We start from the raw sequence: 18,860 nt of genomic DNA, 5'->3' as shown, positions 1-18,860 counted from the left end.
ACTGGTGATAATCTGTGCTGAAAGTTTTCCAACTCCTCTCATTTAAAAAAAAACACACCCTGGTGTCTTTACCTTATTCCAACCCCACTGGGTAGCCACGCATCCATTGTGTTTTCCTTAACTTGTTAAAACACCACATGGTACATTTGCATAGGATAACCAACATATAGCGAATCATTTGCATGCCTGAAAGTGCACTTGAATAACCGTAATTACACGTGACACCAATTACTCTGTTACTTTGTATTAAATTATAATGGAAAATTCCACTAGAGAATTGGAGCCTAATTGCATCTTAATTTGCATAATTTTGCATATTAATCACATCTCAGATGAATAATAAATTTCAGCAGATTTTTTAATTTATTCATAGATACAAAAACAAGTTGAAAAATAATTTGTGAGTGAAAAAAATCAGGAACTATTACTTAGAGCATTTGTGCTAATTTCTCTCATTACCCCACGCTCAAGTCAAAGATATCTGTACTCTTGATCAACAAGCTGCACATTTTGAAATCGAGAGTTAGTAAAACCTTGAGCAAAGAAAAAAAAAAGAAATGGAGAAACATAAATTTGGGAAATGTCCATGCATCAATTTTACATAAAACTTTGTGGCTCTATTTAAAGCTCTTTCCATCGCAGAGATGCCAAATGAATTCTACAATGATAATTCAAATCACTTTCTGCCTTTCCCTTTTTGCTCCTCTTTTTTTTTTCTGGTCAACACCTGTGCCTGCTATTGTGTGTGGCTCCCTGCCAGCAGACACAAAAGCCAATACCTGTAGCCCAGATTAAATTCAAATTTACAAAAACAACAATTTTTTTTTTTTTTTTTAAATTTAACATGCCAGCCTTTCCAGCGGAAAGTTGACCAAGTTATTTTATAAATCTGATAATGAAGAAAAACTAAAATCTGCTCTTTAGAATCCATTATCGCTTCACTGTGAAAAGTTGGAATCAGAACAAACAAGTTGTGGAATAAGACATAAAATACATGAATGACTTTAATATTAGGTATTTTACCACAATGCTTTCCAACCTTTTGTGGCTTCTGACCCTTAAAACAAAGAAATGACTGTCTGCCTGTGGCCCCTTGATGAAGGTTGCACGTGTCTTTGGGTTGTTTTTTCTTTTCTGATTAAGTTTTTAGAGAGAACCTAGACAATAACTGACATGACAAAACAAAGATTAGAGGAAAATATGAGAAAATAAACATAGGCTGCATCCAAAAATCACTCCCTATATAATAGACACATTTAATAGTTTAGTTTATAGTGGGCAGTAAATTGGGATTTCAGATGTCATTGACAGGTGTAGTGTCACGCAACTGTAATTTTCACATCTATAAATGCATTGTGGGATTGTTAGCAGAAAGTAGTGTACATAAGTACATAAGTAGTGTACATGAACATTTTCATTCTTTTGGGGCACTACAGTATATAGTGCATACATTTCTCACTCAGACACTTCAGACACTCAAATAAAATAAGTAGAAGTAAGAATAAGTAAGAATATATAAAATGAGATATTCCAGAGCACCATATCTTATTAATGAATTTGTCTCATCATTATTGATAAACCAGGCTCCATATTTAACACATGCTCCACCAGTGACCTTCCTCAAACACTCTGGAGGTTTGTTCAACACGACATATTAATCCCTGTCAGTGGATGTTACCCAGGAGTTCAGCTGTGGACAACAGTGCCTTTCAGTGGCACGACAGAGGAAAGAGCTCAATAAAGACAGGCTGCAGCGTAACAGCTCACACGCCATCTCCATGCCACTGAATCACATTTAGGTATAAGACACTCTCAGCGGGAGTGTCCCACAGTGGCTGCTGCAGGTAAACCTTCACAGCCTGCAGGCAGGATTTTTGAAATACTTGGGGCATGAATCCAATTCACCCCCAGTGATACCTCCCAAAAATCTGTAAATTATACGTTTTTTTCAACGTCATTTCTTTCAATTAAGCGTTCAGTTATATTTTCTGTTCAGTTTATCTCTCGGTAATGGTCTAAATGCTACTTCAAAGAATTTTCCACGCTGCCAGGAATATAATTTTGGGGTAAAAACACTAAATCCCTTAATATTATTTTAATTATTATTGTTTTGCCTAAATACAGTCAAATTTAAAGATATTAACACAAAGGAATATCAGAATCAGTCATAAAAAGTCCGCTAAGTGCAATTGTGGAATGTGAACTCCTCCTCAGGTTGTTAAAATGTCCAAATTCACAGAAACAGTAAGGAGGACATGACCTCAGTGCCCTTTAGCTACAGCCCTAGTAATTGACCTGGCAGGCTGGTTTTGAACTGTTTTTAAAGGCAGTTTAACTGGTGTTTGTGGTATATATTTAAGTATGATTTCAGATTAAAACTTGATTATTGTGAGGCACAAAGGGCAACAAAACTAAAAGACTGTCTCTCTTGCTTGCTTCTTTTCTTTCTGAATGGCAGATGAGACATAAATGTGTCCAAGCATCTCTTGTGGGCTACATTTGTAAGTTTTCACATGTAAAAGCATTAACCCCTTGCTGTTTCTTTTGCTATCTCTCTTTTCTTTTTCTTCATTTTTGTTGTCCGCCCTCCTACCTTCACTCCTTTCATTACTTCCCCTCTTCCTCCCCCTCACTCCATCCTGGTTAAATGTCTTGATTATCGTGCAATAAACAGCAGCCTGGACTCTTCTTCGCTTATGTGTTTATCTGCAGATTCTCCACCAATTAATCCCATCCAATGTGGAGTCGTTAATATTCTGCTCCATTCGACTCGCAGATGTAAAAAGCATTCTCAACTGACACACATAATTACTATGATACATCCCGGAAAGGTTTCCGTGTCTGAGCGCAATTTCAAATAACCAAGTGCTGCGCTGCTAATTATTGATAAATAAAATTAGTTGGGAGAACTTCAGGTGGGCGGGGCCGCGCGCAGGTGTCTGCCGCGTGCGTGCGTGCGTGCGAGCGCGCGCAGAGGCGGGAGAGAGCGACGGGAAAACGGCGCTGACCTGTAATCACCGAGAACAGCGGGGACTTAATGATGTTTTGGTCTGCTGATCAAATTTCACATTTTCGCACAATCATTTTGGGCACCTGCGCAGAAAACAAAGCTTGGGCGGAAACTGCTAGCCCGTTGGAACAACTGGTTCTCTGTGTGTGTGTGTGTGTGTGTGTGTGTGTGTGTGTGTGTGTGTGTGCAGACAGTTTTACTGGCATTTTAGTCGATCTCTTTTATTGTCTTAATGATACATGCACGCAAAGACACACTTAAAGTTTGCTTTCTAGTTGTCTCATACTTTATAACACACGCCACGAGGCAGATATATGGATATGTATCTCCCTCTACTGGACTCTGTCAGTAAAGCCACTTTGCTGCCTTTAAGTGCTCCTTGTAAGTTTCGGCTTACTCCATCATAAAGAGAGAAAACACTTCATCAGTAGCCTAGAAATATTGTCCTTTGACAGCTTTTGTTTGATTTCATTTTAGACACTACTGTTTGCAGCAGCAGAATGAGTGGGAGACAGTAAATGAAGCACGTAAGTGATTTAAATGCAAAAGTGTGTGAACACATAAAATAGAGGATTAATATGCAGTTACATGTTCTAGAAAGTATTTTACATGGCTTTGCTAAACACACATTTCTGATTAGCAAATAAAAGCAACTGAAAACCAGCTTATCACTACTTAAAACACAGACTTTAACAATAATAAAAAGGTTGTAAATAACATGTTGGGTCAGATCATTAGGCTGCTGTCATTGGAAAATCATCCTGTCAGAGCTGACAACCCCCACATACTGTACATAATCTGCTTGTACTTGTATATAATGTCAAATGCCAAATATACAATTTAATATTTGACCTCCATACTTCCACTTCCGCCCATCTCCCAATTTCCCATTGTTTCCAACTTCAACTAAAAAAGTTGAAGCAATTGTGAGCAGCAGCAATTTGATAGTCAGAGATATTAAGGCAATATATAATATTTTCAGAAAAAAATAATGCAAATGTTAAAATTAAATATAGCACTTAATAATAAAAAAGCAGCAGCAGACAAAAACACTACTTCCATCTTGAGAAGTGGAAGATAAAAACCAATGACAAATGAGTTAAAAAGAGCCAAATAAAGCTCTCCATTTGATTGTTCCTGCATTTCCAACAGCACCTGAAGGCAGCAGTCATGTGTGTGTACGTCGTGAACACGATAAGGATTATGGGTACAGCATGGGGTGAGTTGCATAAGGTTACCAAAGGCAACTGTGACAATGGTGGCTGTTTCAGCCCCGGTCCGTGGTTCAGACGCTGCCTGTAACGCTGCGTCCTCCTCGCTCTGATGCAGCGGATCACCAGCCTCGCTGCATGCCGGGAGCTCGGCGGCCTCGCAGCGTGCTCACCTGGGCTCTGTGCCTGGAAAAGGTACCCGACCTGCAGCAAGCAACCGGCCGTGCACTGGCAGTGGGTGGGGGTGTGTGTGAGTCCTGGGCGTCGTTTCACCGGGGAGCCCGGAGCGCAGGGCCGGAGGAGGTTCCTGTTCGCCGGTCAGAAATACAGACTGTTCAGCTCACAGCCCGGAGCCGGGGAGCCGCCGGGGAGATCCGGCGGTCAGCCCAGTATCTCCGTGGTCGGCATCCCGGACCCGATCACATGGATCCGGTGTAAAGTCATCATGTATCTCATCGATCTGTACTTTGAGTTAGACGTCAACTCTGCAGAGTTTGACAGAGGAGTAAAGCAGGTAACAACTGACAGAAGTCAGTTAGAAACAGGCCTTCTGCTGCTGCTGCATCAGTAAAACATGTATATGTGACACGATCTTCATCAGCAGATGGAGTTTTCCTAGTTGTACTGGCTTTGCAGATGTTCAAATTTCCATTTTTTTCAGTTCAAGTCCTTAAAGTGCTCGGGAAATTCAAACTTCAAACTCCATCTGCTGATAAAGATGAAGTGATATGATTGAAAGCTCCAGAACAGTCTACTAAATGGACACTGGGAGTTCTAGCATTATGCATTTGATTTTTTTGCCAAATATTTCACCGGCTTAAGACAAAGACAAATGTTCCCAGCCTGGTTTGAACGAGAGGCATCACAGCTAACGTGCAGAGCCCACGAACACATCTGTGTTGATAGGAATAGGGGGAATGACACGAGGCACTAACACCCACCATGATGCAGGAGAATAAATAACCTTGTTGTTCCTCATCCATCCCAGGCTTTGGTCCATGTGTCCAAAATGATGTCCAGTGGCAGATACCACAAGCTAGTGGGGATAGTGTCCAATGAGGTAACAAATCATGCACACACAAACTGGAGACATGCTGTATACTAAAATGAAAAGTAAATGTTTTACACCGAGTGTTTCACCTGTGGGATACGAGCACTTTATAAAGCTTTCACAGCCTGCTAGTACTATGAATACCTACATGTATGTCCTTTTTGGGCATTGTGGTCACTTTCCAAAGTGTCTCCCCTCCTTCAAAACTGTCTGGCAGTCCAACAATGTAATAAATCCTCCAAAAACGTAGGTCCAAATTCATCACAAGAGTCAAAAGTAGTCCATTTGTGGGGATGAGGATTCATTATCCCCGTCGCTTTTTTGGCTGTTGTTGTTGTTTTGATGATCTCTTTTGTCGTTTCAGATGATTGATTATGTTGAGAAGAGGTGCAGGTCTCTCACCGACGCTCAGAGACAGCAGCTAGCCGTCACAATGGATGATATTATATTTATGCTGCCGGAAGACGTGTCTGTCGTCGTTGATCAATACGGTGAGTTTTGTGCGATAAGTCTTCATACACTGCATGTACAGATTGAGAACGCTGAATGACAAAAGTGATTTCAGGACACTTGAGTTGCAGTATGGACGCCATCAGGGCCCCTTTCTGGTCAGTTGAGGTCTTTCACAATCTGAGCAAACCAGTCGACCTGCTCTACTGCCGAGTTAGAGTGTAATTCTTGAAATAGATGCTATAAGTCAAAGGTCATAAAACTGTCCATGCTCTTTTCCCATTGAAGACGTCATGGACTCATAACCTCAGTTTCAGAGCAAAAACCTCATTCTCAAGTTCTTTTTGTTTATCATTCGTTTTCATTTTCAACAGTATTATCCATTTCGTTTTACACTGTGCTGATGTGACCCTCCCTGCACCCATTCAGATCTTGAGGTCACACTCACGAATGTAACAGCGCTCTTTGATCACAAGCTAAGAAACACTATACATTTCCTCAGCAACAGAGGAGGGTCACCTGTAGAGGACTGTAGCTATAACTGCCAGCTCTCAGGTGTGATTGTGAAGTATGCTGCTTTAAAGACTTAATGTCCCTTTTAGAAGCTTTTATTACTATCTCTACTGCTAACTCGTCTGCTGGATGGTCTCTGGTTTCTGGCTTTTTCCTTGCAGGTAGAAAGTTCTGCTTCATCGTCATGAGGTTTTGGTTCCTGTCAACACTTGAAGGCCCTGATGACCCCGAGGGCACAAAGATCTTCAAAGTGGCCTCTGGTGAAGATGGCGGCCCACAGAAGAAAATAGTGACAGCAGTCTATGAGTAAGCACACAGCTTGTCATTTGCACACATTGCCAACATGCCATGTGTCCAAAAGTATGGATTACAATCAAATCTTCCACCATTCAGCTTTGACATGTTCAAATCTATTTCGTGCAGTGTGTGCTGACTCTTTTTGCTTAAAGCTAATTTTTGATCAGTAATTTGCTCAGATGTTATGTGCCAAAATCTCTGTTTGGTTTATTTCTCCATATAGAGCATGCTGAATCACAATTAAAAAAAAAAAAGGTACAAATATTTACTTAGAGATAATTATATGTTGGCAAACGCTCAAAGTACCTGCAGTCTCACCAACATATGGCATGTCTATTTTTGTTGGGTGGGTAACACAGCCACAGCTGATGGTGGCGAGTTCAGTGTTTTTCCATTATATGTGGAATGGATCATTTTGGAGAAATGTCATGTGTGGGTGGATGAGAGTTCATCTACTTATGTAATGCCTCACTTGGGGAAATGGTGAAAGTGACATTTATTTCATAGGAGGACTGCCAATAATAAACTTTAAAGTAAGAAATATTAATAGAATTACTGATTGCAAAAGAACAGTAAATAAAAGCCGAGCAAGAGATAATCCTCTAACTGTATTCACTGTACTACTTCTGTAAGTTCACAGTGAGGCACAGTGGTACACTTTCCAAATATCTGATCGTTAATTTCACTAGCAGACACGACGCCAGTCAGCGCACGGTGAAGCTCAAGTAGTGACTTATTGGCCCCCTTTCAGACATGCACCTCGTTACGTAAATGTGATGACAATTTAACATGTTGGTCTGACGTTTGAATAAACACCCAAGTCACTTTAACGTGTGAAAGCAGTTTTACACTGTTGAATGCCGTCAGATTAACGTAAAGCCTCCAGCTGTCCAGCAGCAAAAGGTTAGGTTGTCACACCAGTCCAAAAAGGATTTTCCCTCTTGTGGTGCAACTGGGGTCCAAATAAAAAAATCTCGTACAGCACAGTAATAATCAGACCAGCTGTCTCCCTCTTTATATTGTCAATTTTCATTCATGCCAACTGGATGGATGAAATTATGAGTATCCTGCAAAATGCTTCACATACAGCATGTGAGCAAACAAAAGCCCCATCATAATGTCTTGTCTTTCCATGCTTGCTTACTGTCTCACATAGGCTCTCTGTGAGAGAACAAAAAAACACTCTTAGTCCTTGATATCTATTTAACTCACCGCTGTTCTCAGCAGTGTCACTGCTCGTGTCTCGTGTACCAGGTGCCAAATATCGTGCAAGCATTATTGTGGCTCTTTACTGAAATGTCATGTCTGAATGAAACCGTGAGGAAAATGAACGGTCACCCATTTCATCACTTTAACAGCTCGATGAAGCCAGTAATGTTATGTATTCCATGTCTGAAAAGGACCTTTGACTGCTTGTCAAAAAGTAAGGAATCTAGTTTTCATTACGTAAAATTCGGTTACTGAATCACTTCAATTGTTCTAATTTGGGTCTAAAGAACCACTGAAATGATTTGCCGCTGTAACAGAAAGGGGAAATAATTTCCATCCCAGTGCATGTAACAGTCAAAGCCTCTTTCCATTTCCAATCAGTAATCCGGTTAGCTGCTGGACCACATGGTGTGGCTATTCTACCTAATGCCCACCTATCTAGTTAGCCAGATTCTCTTTCCAATTGTTTCAGGTCTTAGAATCCCCTCTGAGAAAGCCTGTTACACTTCAACTGTTATCCTAAAGGCTAGCAAACAGACAGTTTGGCAGGATAAGGAAGCCATTTTCAAAATCCTCACCTCATTGTTTTCAAGTTGAGACAAGAAGCAGAACTTAGTTTGAGTTGAGTGTTACTCAATTCGCCTTTTCCTCCAGGACTTACAATACACTTATACTACTAAGACAAATTTAGGATGCTCTTCTGCAGCTCTACTGAATTTTCAATAGAGACACAGGATATGCATGATTTAGATCAGTCTGGGGAGCTGCTCGTGTTTAAAATGAGAGTAAACTATCGTAGCTCCTGTTAAACACGTCTGTCCTTTCCTTCCAGATTCCACCGAGAGCTAACGAGGGGAGCCTCTCCTGACTGGACGGTCAAGACTGTTTGGCACTGGCACTGGAAACTGGCTGAGTGATTTGACTCGACACTGCAAGGCCATTTGTCAGTCATCAGGACACAACAGGGGAGTAGTGATTGGCTGAATTTACTTATGCGTCAAAGACAACTTTAAACTGGACCACGGGCAAAGCGAGCAGCAGATTGATTGTTGAATAGATCGACTGTCTATTAGGATCACATGAAACGGGACCCAGAGCCATAGCACTGAAGCTGTGCAGCAACTGAAGACCTCAGAACTTTATAAATGAACCCACCCTCCTACTTGAAGTCGTCCTCTGACCGTCAGATGCCTTTATACCCCCCACCCAGTGATTTTACACAGTTAAAAACTAACACTCGTACTGTACAACTCCTCCTTTTAGCTTACAATATATGAATAGAGTGATGAAGTCACTGGAGGAAGACTTTTAAACTGTCTCTTGCTAAAAATATCTGTTTAGGTGTTTCCAAAAAACTTCACTCCAGGTAGGTCCATGTACTAGCTTTTTCAACCACATGTCAGTCTTCCTCGCAAATGGAGTTTGCTCAGTTGTCATGGTGAGTATTTTTTATTTTTTTTGTCAAACCACTATTTCCAAGGTCAATAATGAATTTTGACACTCAACTCCTTTGAGTTTGTTAAACCCAATATCTTGTATCAATAAATTGCGTGATTATAGCACCAAACTGTACCCATGACCCTTTAATTCACACAGGAAATCTGCCCTACCCCCACTCACAATGAATACTTATTATGAATACTAATACTACACTACAACAACAGTATACCTCCCTGACATTGCACTGATAAACTAAGGGACTGTACAAAAATGATGGGGGTGGTAAGGCTTAACATCAGCTGAACCTTATGTTTTACTTTGTAAAAAAGCAAGGCCCTTTCCAGCGTTATGAATGTATTCTTCAAACCCTACCTTGACCTAGAAAAAACTAGAAAACACCCTTCCAACATGTCAAAATAATATAATAGTACAATGTGTTTGATTGTGCTCGAAGACAGAGCTGTTGTCCTCTGCATACGTCAAAATGCACCTTTAGGAATTGTGGCACAAATTAAAGTTGTCTTTTTGATGTAACTATTGAAGTAATATCAACCATATTAGTTAGGATGAAATAAGCAATAAATTCAGGGTGAGAAGAAAATAAGACCCTCCCCTGCTCTCCCCTAATAATTTGCGTACATTCTCTAACTTTGCAACATTTCACCCAACAGTTTCTGACCTCGACCTCAACAGGCTAATGTAACAGCTGACCCTGCATTGATGTTAAAGGTTCCATAACTGAATTCTCTGCATGTGATTCATGAAACATATAAGGGACCAAATATATTAGTGTTGTGGTACTTGTGATAACAAGCAGGCTACAAGATAATCCATTTTCCATAGTAAGCAGGAGGGTGCGTATGTTCTGGTACATGGTTGTCAAGCAAGTATTTTATGGATCGAGTCTTATACCAAGTGAAAATAGTTGTATTGCATGGCTGCAAGCAAGAGTGACAAATTCTACCAGAAAATTCCCCACCCGTTTAACTAACTCAAACGCAGCCTGTGTCTGAGTCCACGGTCACTGCCAGAAACATGTCACTTGTCAAAAACATCACGTCTGACAGGCTCGTGAATGCTGCGTGTCATCCCATTCTGTTAAAGCTTGCTGCAATATTACTAATGTTGACAACATATCTGACAAACAGAGAGGATTCTGTCATTAGCGGCCGCTAATTCATGCATAATGAAATACGCTGAGGATTATTCTAATTTTCCTGCATAGTAATATGTGGTCTGTAGAAGTTTGCGTGGGGGTTTTTTGGTTCCAGTGGAGCATCTCGCAGAGTCATAATGAGATTAAATGAGTGCGGTTAGCTTAGCACATGTCAATATGCTCATGGATATGGTGAGAGCACATTAAACAATTTACCACGCGTGTGCATCACTTGGTTTAATGGAAATTAACAAGAAAACAAAAACAAGTGGTGAATATACAAAAAGCTAATGGTTTTTTTATTAGTTATGTTACTGTTTTGTAATGTTCTGACATGTGGATCAGTCGAGGCTGCGTGCCAACCTGTTTCATTAATCTTGTTAGCGAAACAGACAAACAATTCCTTGTACCTCTTTGAGAGTCTGTGTGTCTGTTTGTATGTCTACATATGTCTCCGCTCCAAGAAGCCATAAATTAATTATGCTATCTCCGTTGGACTCCCATTTTAAGGTTGATTAATAGAATTATAAGATAAATATGCTTGGAAATCAAATCTAATACTCTGACAGAACAAATGATAAGGTGCGGAGAACATACCTCTCAGTATTTACTCGGGTCTTTCACCAGCATGGAAACAGTCACACTGGCTGTTATTGTTAAGTCCAAAGCAATCAACTAAAGATTTAACACTGTTTCACAGCAGCTTAGGTGTACCAACAAAAGAAGGTGACATGGTGACATGTTGACATGACAAATGAGTTGTTTCTGTGCATGAAATTCTGTTTATTTTAATAGAGAAATTGATTCTGTATAACCAGACATGTAACAGGGAAAAAACGGCTTTCGTTCGCTGACATGTTTATCTGAATTTGTGGTGTTTAATTAATATTGTCTTGTGTTGACTAATAGTTAGACGTGATAGCAATACAAAGTTTTTTAAAATTCCTTAGTGGATGTTGTTTGTTGTGCAGAGAGATAAAATAAAACAAAAACTCACTTACTTTTTATGCCATTTAGTGTCATGTGCAGAAGATTCTCCACTGTGTTTGTACTTATTTAATGTTTTTGACAGACAGGAAACTGGTCTTAATATTCAGGCCAGAACAAAGACAGCTGAAGTCCAAACAAGTCCAGACTAGAGACTACTTAAAAACAATCTGCGATCTCAAAACCAATAGCAGACTTGAACCCAAATCAATCACAGTACACATTAATGATAATGATAAACACATTCTGCTTTGTACCACCAATACGTCATTTCCCTGCATGCTAATGTGCCCCCTGCTGGGGAAGAAAATATTAACCTGGTTGGTGTCAGAAGAGGTTTGGTTTGTATCTCAGAAAAAAAACACCCAATACACCTGACGGATATGTCCTCTTTGAGGAATTCTCAGAACAGGGAAGGCAAAGTTTATTTACTGGTGTAAAATGTGCCTCATAATGCGTGAATGGCTACTGCATGTAATACTACATCAAACAAGTTGTTTGTTGCCGTTCCCAACGATGGAGATACAGCTTGAAGGAGCAGTTCGGTTCTCCAGCATGTCATCATATGAGAGCAGCTTAATGCTCACTAAGAAATAAGTCCATACATTGCAAATTGTGCAGCAGTTACAGTATGTCTCTTCACATAACCTTCTTTTGGTTGGGTGCTCTGGCACGAACTGCTAACTAGCTTCCAGCAAATTCATGAAATAAGAACAGCAACAAAAAAAAAACTTAATCCAAAAAATAGGTCAGGAGGATGCTGATGTCTGATGTTAGCCATTAAAAAAGGGATTCATTTTTGTGTATTTTTATGGAGTGTTCCCTTTCTGTATTTATTGTTTCAACAGATTCATAACCACGATCATGATAAAGTAACAGTGTCAAATAAAAGGTTAAGTCATTTTAATAGAGTCATAGCAACAGAATGTGACAGCACAAATAGATTATGTGGAGAGGATGTTGTTCTCAGTATTTAGTTAGGTCACCTACCACTTCTTGGAAGTTCTCATATTAATGTAAGAATGCATCACTTCCAAGAAAAAACATACAAAACAACAATGTTATGACAAGAAGTGTTATATTGCTCTAGATGTAAAAAAAAAAAAAAAAAAAAAAAAAAAAAAAAAAAAAAAAAGGGTCCCACTTGCAAAAGCAAATAAAATGCAAAATGATTGTGATTTGCCTTACAAATGCCTTTTTTGTTGCTCTTGGCTTTACTTGACTTTGAGGTTACTGAGAATGGTAGTGTAAAAAAAAAATATGTTTACATTATGGTTGTCATGAGAAAACTTTACAATAGTACAACTGCCATGCACTTGAGAACAGAATTGTTCACTCCTTAATGGCTTGAAAAAAAAAACTGTCGAAAATGCACTCCCATCACACTAAAACATTTTGGAGCTGCAAAGTTTTCGCCGGACAGTGGAGATATTGTTTAGACAGAAATATTGACTGATGAGGAAACAGTGGCGGTAAAAACATCTTGAGTATTACATTGCTTTTATTTCCTTGAGTACATCACGGAAAACCTCGACACAAACCTCCCCGGCCGGATGCTTCATGGACGCCAGCTTCCAGGCCTCCTCGAACGTCTCCTCAGAAATATTCACACCTACATTCCTGAAGATCTCTGCAATCTGTGAAGAGGAGGATGAGAGCGTCGGTCTCAAACACCTATTTCACTAAAACATGGTAAGTTATAATTGTGATATTTATGTATTTTTTGTCTTTTACTTTTATTTTTATCTAACTGCACTGAAGACACACTGCAACAGTGGGAGACTTATAATGACCAATCTGGAAAAAGAACTGAATGAATATGAAACAGGCGGATGGTGGAAAAGATCAACTTTTCTAAGACAAATGTTTAAAAATAAAAAAATAAAACCCCTTAGAGGTAAATAGTAATTCAAACAACAGATAACCAACAAATTGAAAAGAATAAAAAAAGATAGGCAGAGAGGGATCACAGAGAACAGAATATGGATTCTGCAAGGCTCATCCAATTTAACAAAAAGTCTCATACCATATTTGTCACAAGCAGACAAATAAAAAATTGGTTCTCCAGTATGAATTGAAATTTCAGTTCAGTCAGAGACGTTCAGAGGCATTTGGGAATATGTAATAGAGCACAAAACAGGAAAGACCTATATTAAGCTTTTCTGAAGCACCCAGCAGTGCATTTAGATGATATCACATGGCGCAAGATGTTTCATATCTTGCATCTCTCATACAGAATTAAGAAGTTTTTAATAAAGAGGACATTTTGTAAACATATGGGAAGATGGAGAGATTCTAACTTTCTAATGTCATTTAGACTTAAAAGTAAAGACTGCATTTTAATGAAGTCTGAATATACTATATTGTAAGTGTTAATGTGGTGCATGTAATGGAATGAAACAGTGTGACTGGTAGTATAATACAGACTGTGGGACTGTGAAATATATGAGAAAGCTAAAACATTAAAACCTTAATTTCATTCAATGTCCTGTATGAACCAGAAACAGCAGAAATAACATAAAAATATCTGACGTGGCACACAGTACATCTGCCGTTAGTGCGTATGCACTTAAGTTGAAAATGTATAAAGGCCGTTCACAACACCGCAGATAGAATCATTAACCTTACATGACATGAAAATATATATTTTATCCACAGATATCTCTTACTAGATTGTTGCTCAGCCACTCTACAGAGGAATCTCTTAAAAGTTTCCACGTGTACCACGAGAAAAAAAGTGCGAGAGAGAGAGACGCAATTTAATAATGCAATAACTGAAATAATGAATGAAACAGCACAAAAATCAGTCAGCTGAAGCGAAGTTACTTGCTTTTGAAACCCTTTCAGTGAACAGCGGACCCGCGGTGTACTGATCCACAGTGAAACCGCTCACAGCGCTGCCTCTCCCATGTTTCAAATGTCAAATATTTGCATGGTCTTTTCAAAGCTATATGATATACACATTATCCATGTGTAGCCAGCTTCTCTAGGAACTATAGGACGTAATGGACGTCGCTCCAAGCAAGACATGTACTACTGTATCCTGCTACCCCCGTGATCATCATACCCGAGTTTACGTATGTCTTCTCTGACATTGTGTGGATTTAAAAAAAATACACAGGTCATGAATAAAACTGATATTCATCGAACCGCAATAAAATATTTACATTTTCTATTTTATAAATACTATTATTATTATTATTATTATTATTATTATTATAATAAATACTATTTTCCATGACTTATCCAAAACCTTTTGGGCGTTCACATTTTTCCAAAACTTTTCCAGATTGTTCATGACCGTATGAACCCTGGATAGGAGTTGCCACGGTGTGGGTCCATCCCTTTTACTTTGAGTAAAATCTTATTTTGTTATTTAGGTACACAATGCTGCTGAACTCATGCGTAGTGCGTACCTCGTTCTTGGTGCGAGGACAGAAGAAGTGCTCCTTATGAACACCCCAAAGGGCATGAACTGATGGATGCAGAAGATCTGCAGCCGTGGACGTATCACCGTAGTTGTTAGTGTCACTGACTCTTTTTATGCGTGGAGCTGGAAGGTCGGAGCGCACAGACGGGATCCCATAGGTGCGGCTGTCTATGTAAAGAGAGACCACATGATGAGTAAGGATGTTTAGGAGATGGGAGTGAATAAAATATAATATATTAAATTAGCGCTTATAAAACAACACTTACTTGATGTGAACACACCATCACTGACAGCCCCGATGAGGGAGGAGGAGGTCCTGAAGTGCTCTGGTACTGCCCTGGGTCGCCTCAGGGTCCTGAGAGTCTTCAGTGAGCTGCCTGGCTCAACAGGCTCCAGGTCCTCGGGCTTAATCAAAGCCCGAGAGACGGGAAGCTGTGCTGATTCTGACGAAGGCTTCCTCTCTATGTTGGCTGGAGCCGTGCTGGTCTGGTGCTCTGCAGGAGAAAAAATAAATAGAAAATGTTCCAGAAAATGAGCATCACCCTCATGCAAAAATCTTAACTGAGTCGCTTCAATTGTCATGACTTGAAAACGTAAAATGTGAATGTGAAGCAGAACAGTTCTAGAAAAGCATGCCCACATTAAGTTTACCATAGCATCTTAGTAAATAAATTGATACATCACAACAATAAATGTAACTGACCATTCGTCATAATGCGTTGCTCTCGACTGTTGATGGGCATCTTGTCCTTCCAGTTGAGGAAGTTAGCAAACTCCAGGAAGTTGATTAGTCCATCCTTGTCTGTGTCACAGTAGTCCATCAGGCCATCTAGAACCGGCCCACTCACGCCCAGCTGGAACTGCCGGCACACTGCCTGCAGGTCCTCTTTGTCAATCATTCCCTTGCCTTTCTGGTGATTTACATAAACAGATACACATGAAAAGCCTCAACGACTACAGTATGTTTTTACGAGTGTGAGATTGCAATAGGAGAATTATAGTAGCATTATGTTACTTTATCGCATGTCTTAACATCAGGGTCACATCCCTGCAACTGCCTTTTCTCAAAGCAGACATTTTGACTTGTCAAATACAGGTGTAATCAATAACATCAGTAATGGCTGCCAGGGCCTCAATGGAAAGCAGCGTTTATTAATGTTATTCTTTACACCTGTGCTTTTCCTACTATGACAAGTAAAAATGTCTACTGTGAGAAAAGACTGTGCTCTGATGTCTTTGATTATATTTTTATGTAAAAAAAAAAAAATAACAAAAAAAAACTAAAAATCATGCTATGTTGACTTTGTACACTGAATAAAGTGTCACTGTACTTTTTCAGGTTACTTTAAATGTGATGAGCTGTATAGTCAGCAGATTGAAAGTATAGGTCAGCAATGTGGTGGTGAAGTGTCACCGAGCCTGTAGTGAAACCAGTCGTACCTTGTCATAATGTCTGAACGCCTGCAGCAGGGAGGGAAAGTTGTGGAAGTTGAGCTTCTTGAGGTGGTGTTGCACCGCGTTGACCAGGCTGCGCTGTCGGTCTCGGCCTCTCACGTACTGGCCCGGCTCCGCGGAGTGGATGATATCTCCAACACCTGTGCAGGAAGCAGGCAAAACATCATTTGATGACTTGAATAAAAAAAAGCTCCAGTATGTGTATTGTTTTTCAGGACACACCATATCTGCTGACACATGTTCCAATATGTTACCCAGGAAAGACATTTTTTACATAAACTCTACCAAATTCATCCGGCGGCAACAGATTTCCAAAGGTGTGATCTGGTGGAACATTCAAGGTACTTCCCCTCCTGAAAAGATGGGTTTAATAAAATAATTAAGTTAAACATAAGTTAGTAAAGTGTAATCAGAGCTCACAGAATTGGTGAAAAGAAATATGACAGAAACTTACAATTTGTTAATTTTGCCAATTAGTGGCGCCATCTTTTCCTTGTTCCCAGATCTCTTCCAAACAGTCTTTGGATTGTAAAACCTATGGTAAAATAATATGTGTACGGTCAGGTACAATTTTACCCTAAAGTAAGATATACACTGAATGAATACACAGTGTTATGGAAATTAACAACAAAACACTTGTGCCCACTTATTTCATCACTTACCTCTGTGTCTCCCCCAGCCAGCGGAGAGTTTTGCCGAGATTACGGCCGTCGTTGAAATGAGGTGTGAGGATCCCAAACCTCCTGTCTTTACTGTAGTGACTCCAGTCGTACTTCCTATCAATCCGCTCTCCTGGAGTAGATAGATAGATAGTAAATAGATTGTTGGTAGTAACAGTAAAGGCCTTATGCATAATATACATTTTTCCATTGTTCTTACCAACAAAATAGGCATTGTGGCTACGAATGTAAGCCTCGTGTCCCTCCTGAGCTTCCCTCTCCACCTCCTCTGCTGTTTTTGAAGGGTTAATAATCTCACGTACGTCTAACCCTGGACAAAAAGGGACGTGAGACATTCAAAAGAGAGGAAGCTCATCATTTCAGTAAAACGAATCCTACTCTTACTATAATTATTCATAAACATAAAACATATAATTAGAACATTTTAGCAGATAAATATTTACATGTTCATATTACTTTTTAAAAATTGTATCAACCATAACCTTCTTTGAGGATACACATACCTCTAACTGTTTTTACACCACATGTAGTTTTGTCGTTATACCAGGGGGGAAGTCCAACATGCCGATCATAGAACCTGCCAGCTGGTGCTTTTTTACTTGAGGCATACACTGTTTCACTGAGCTCTTGTAACCTTTGTTGGAACAAGGTCTTTTGGGGAGGATTTAGCAAGCTTCTGCCCTGTTGGAATCATGTAAAAATGAAGAACTTATATCCATATTATGGGTGTGTGCAATCAAAATTTTGTATGCTTAAAACTGTGTATGCAAAGTCAGCTTGTGCCATAAACTGATCACACAGTGTTTTATGTTAGCATGCACAACATGGTAAAACAAATTCTTCTTTTCTTAAGTAATTAATCAGGAGCATCTTAAAATGCCAACAGGCAAAGACTTTTTGGTCGTCAATTTAGGTAAAACATATGTTTTTTAAGAGCCATAAATCTCCTCACCAAGCCAAGTATTAAATGATTAATTGGCAATGATATAAAAATATATCAACCCACCAAATTTGGGATAGTAAAAACCCTCCTTATTGAACCGTTAACCCACAAGGCGGTGTGTGTGTGTGTGTTTGTGTGTGGTACTCACTGTGAGGGAAGATTTGGTGGTGATGCCATGAACTAGGGTGCTGGCAACATCTGGATCATTTGCCTTCCCTTGGTGCACTCTGATAGCTCCTGGTTCTGGTTGGATGCTGTTGCGGAATTTCCTTACCACAGGTGGAGTGGGGGGCTGAAAAGTAAAAGTGTTAAGTGATATGACATATATGAGAGAGTGAACATGCACCTTCAAAATGTTCAAAGCTGTCTGCCACTTCAAATTATATTTATACTTTCAGTTGTGACGAAGCACCCAGAGGTAAAACTGATGTTGTACTTATACATATAGGAAGGGAATCCATAGATGAAGATGCAACACTCTGCGCCCACACACCTCTGACAAAAATGCTCTCACACACATAAAAAATGGACTTACCCTTGCCACTTCTTGAAAGCAAACCTTAGCCCGGTCTCCTGCAGGTATTAGTTTCCCGGCCTGGTGTTAAAATAACAAATAATATACAGTAACAGTTATCCAGTGTACATTATCCGCCAAGACAAAGGTTTATTTAGTTAAAACCCCCCACAGCTTTAGACTCAATATAGCTAGTAGGAGTAAGCTAACGCAACTTTAGCTAGCTATCTTAAAGTTGACTTACCTTCGGTATGTTTGGGCATCTATCTGTATATTTCAGTTGGTAAGAGGTATTTCCGTCAGTCATATTCATCTTCAATCCACATGGAGCAGCAAGAGAGGCAACCATGCTATATCTTTAGTCTTTATCTTTTATCTGTGACGTTCGTCTAAAGTTTTAAACAACTTTCTAACTAATTTACACCAAATTCTTCAGTTGGACGCTGAGTAGTACACTTGTTTGAGTCTCGTTGCCTAGCAACGTCAGACCGTTCAAGTCAAAATACTGTTAACG

General features: G+C 39.6%; 2 protein-coding genes across 2 annotated transcripts; one reads left to right on the top strand and one right to left on the bottom strand.

Moving 5' to 3' along the window:
- The first annotated feature begins 4,162 nt into the window (after window positions 1-4,162).
- si:dkey-82o10.4 (uncharacterized protein LOC797793 homolog) lies at window positions 4,163-9,308 on the top strand. Its single transcript, XM_044207111.1, has 5 exons — window positions 4,163-4,735; window positions 5,210-5,281; window positions 5,637-5,763; window positions 6,397-6,541; window positions 8,574-9,308. The coding sequence occupies exons 1-5, from the start codon at window positions 4,334-4,336 to the stop codon at window positions 8,656-8,658; spliced, it is 831 nt and encodes a 276-aa protein (XP_044063046.1). The 5' UTR covers window positions 4,163-4,333; the 3' UTR covers window positions 8,659-9,308.
- A 3,499-nt stretch (window positions 9,309-12,807) lies between these two features.
- Window positions 12,808-18,832, bottom strand: efhb (EF-hand domain family, member B). Its single transcript, XM_044207110.1, has 13 exons — window positions 18,591-18,832; window positions 18,368-18,427; window positions 17,981-18,124; window positions 17,393-17,570; window positions 17,089-17,199; window positions 16,872-17,001; window positions 16,664-16,744; window positions 16,495-16,562; window positions 16,195-16,349; window positions 15,458-15,665; window positions 15,021-15,248; window positions 14,741-14,922; window positions 12,808-12,961 (listed from the first exon to the last, which is right to left on the bottom strand). Exons 1-13 carry the CDS (start codon window positions 18,693-18,695, stop codon window positions 12,815-12,817), a joined length of 1,797 nt encoding a protein of 598 aa, XP_044063045.1. The 5' UTR covers window positions 18,696-18,832; the 3' UTR covers window positions 12,808-12,814.
- Window positions 18,833-18,860: the final 28 nt, after the last annotated feature.

Source organism: Siniperca chuatsi, linkage group LG9, assembly GCF_020085105.1.
Source record: "Siniperca chuatsi isolate FFG_IHB_CAS linkage group LG9, ASM2008510v1, whole genome shotgun sequence".
NCBI classification, from domain to species: Eukaryota; Metazoa; Chordata; class Actinopteri; order Centrarchiformes; family Sinipercidae; genus Siniperca; species Siniperca chuatsi.
Note: the sequence above shows the minus strand (reverse complement) of the source record. Positions and strands in the feature narration are given on the sequence as shown.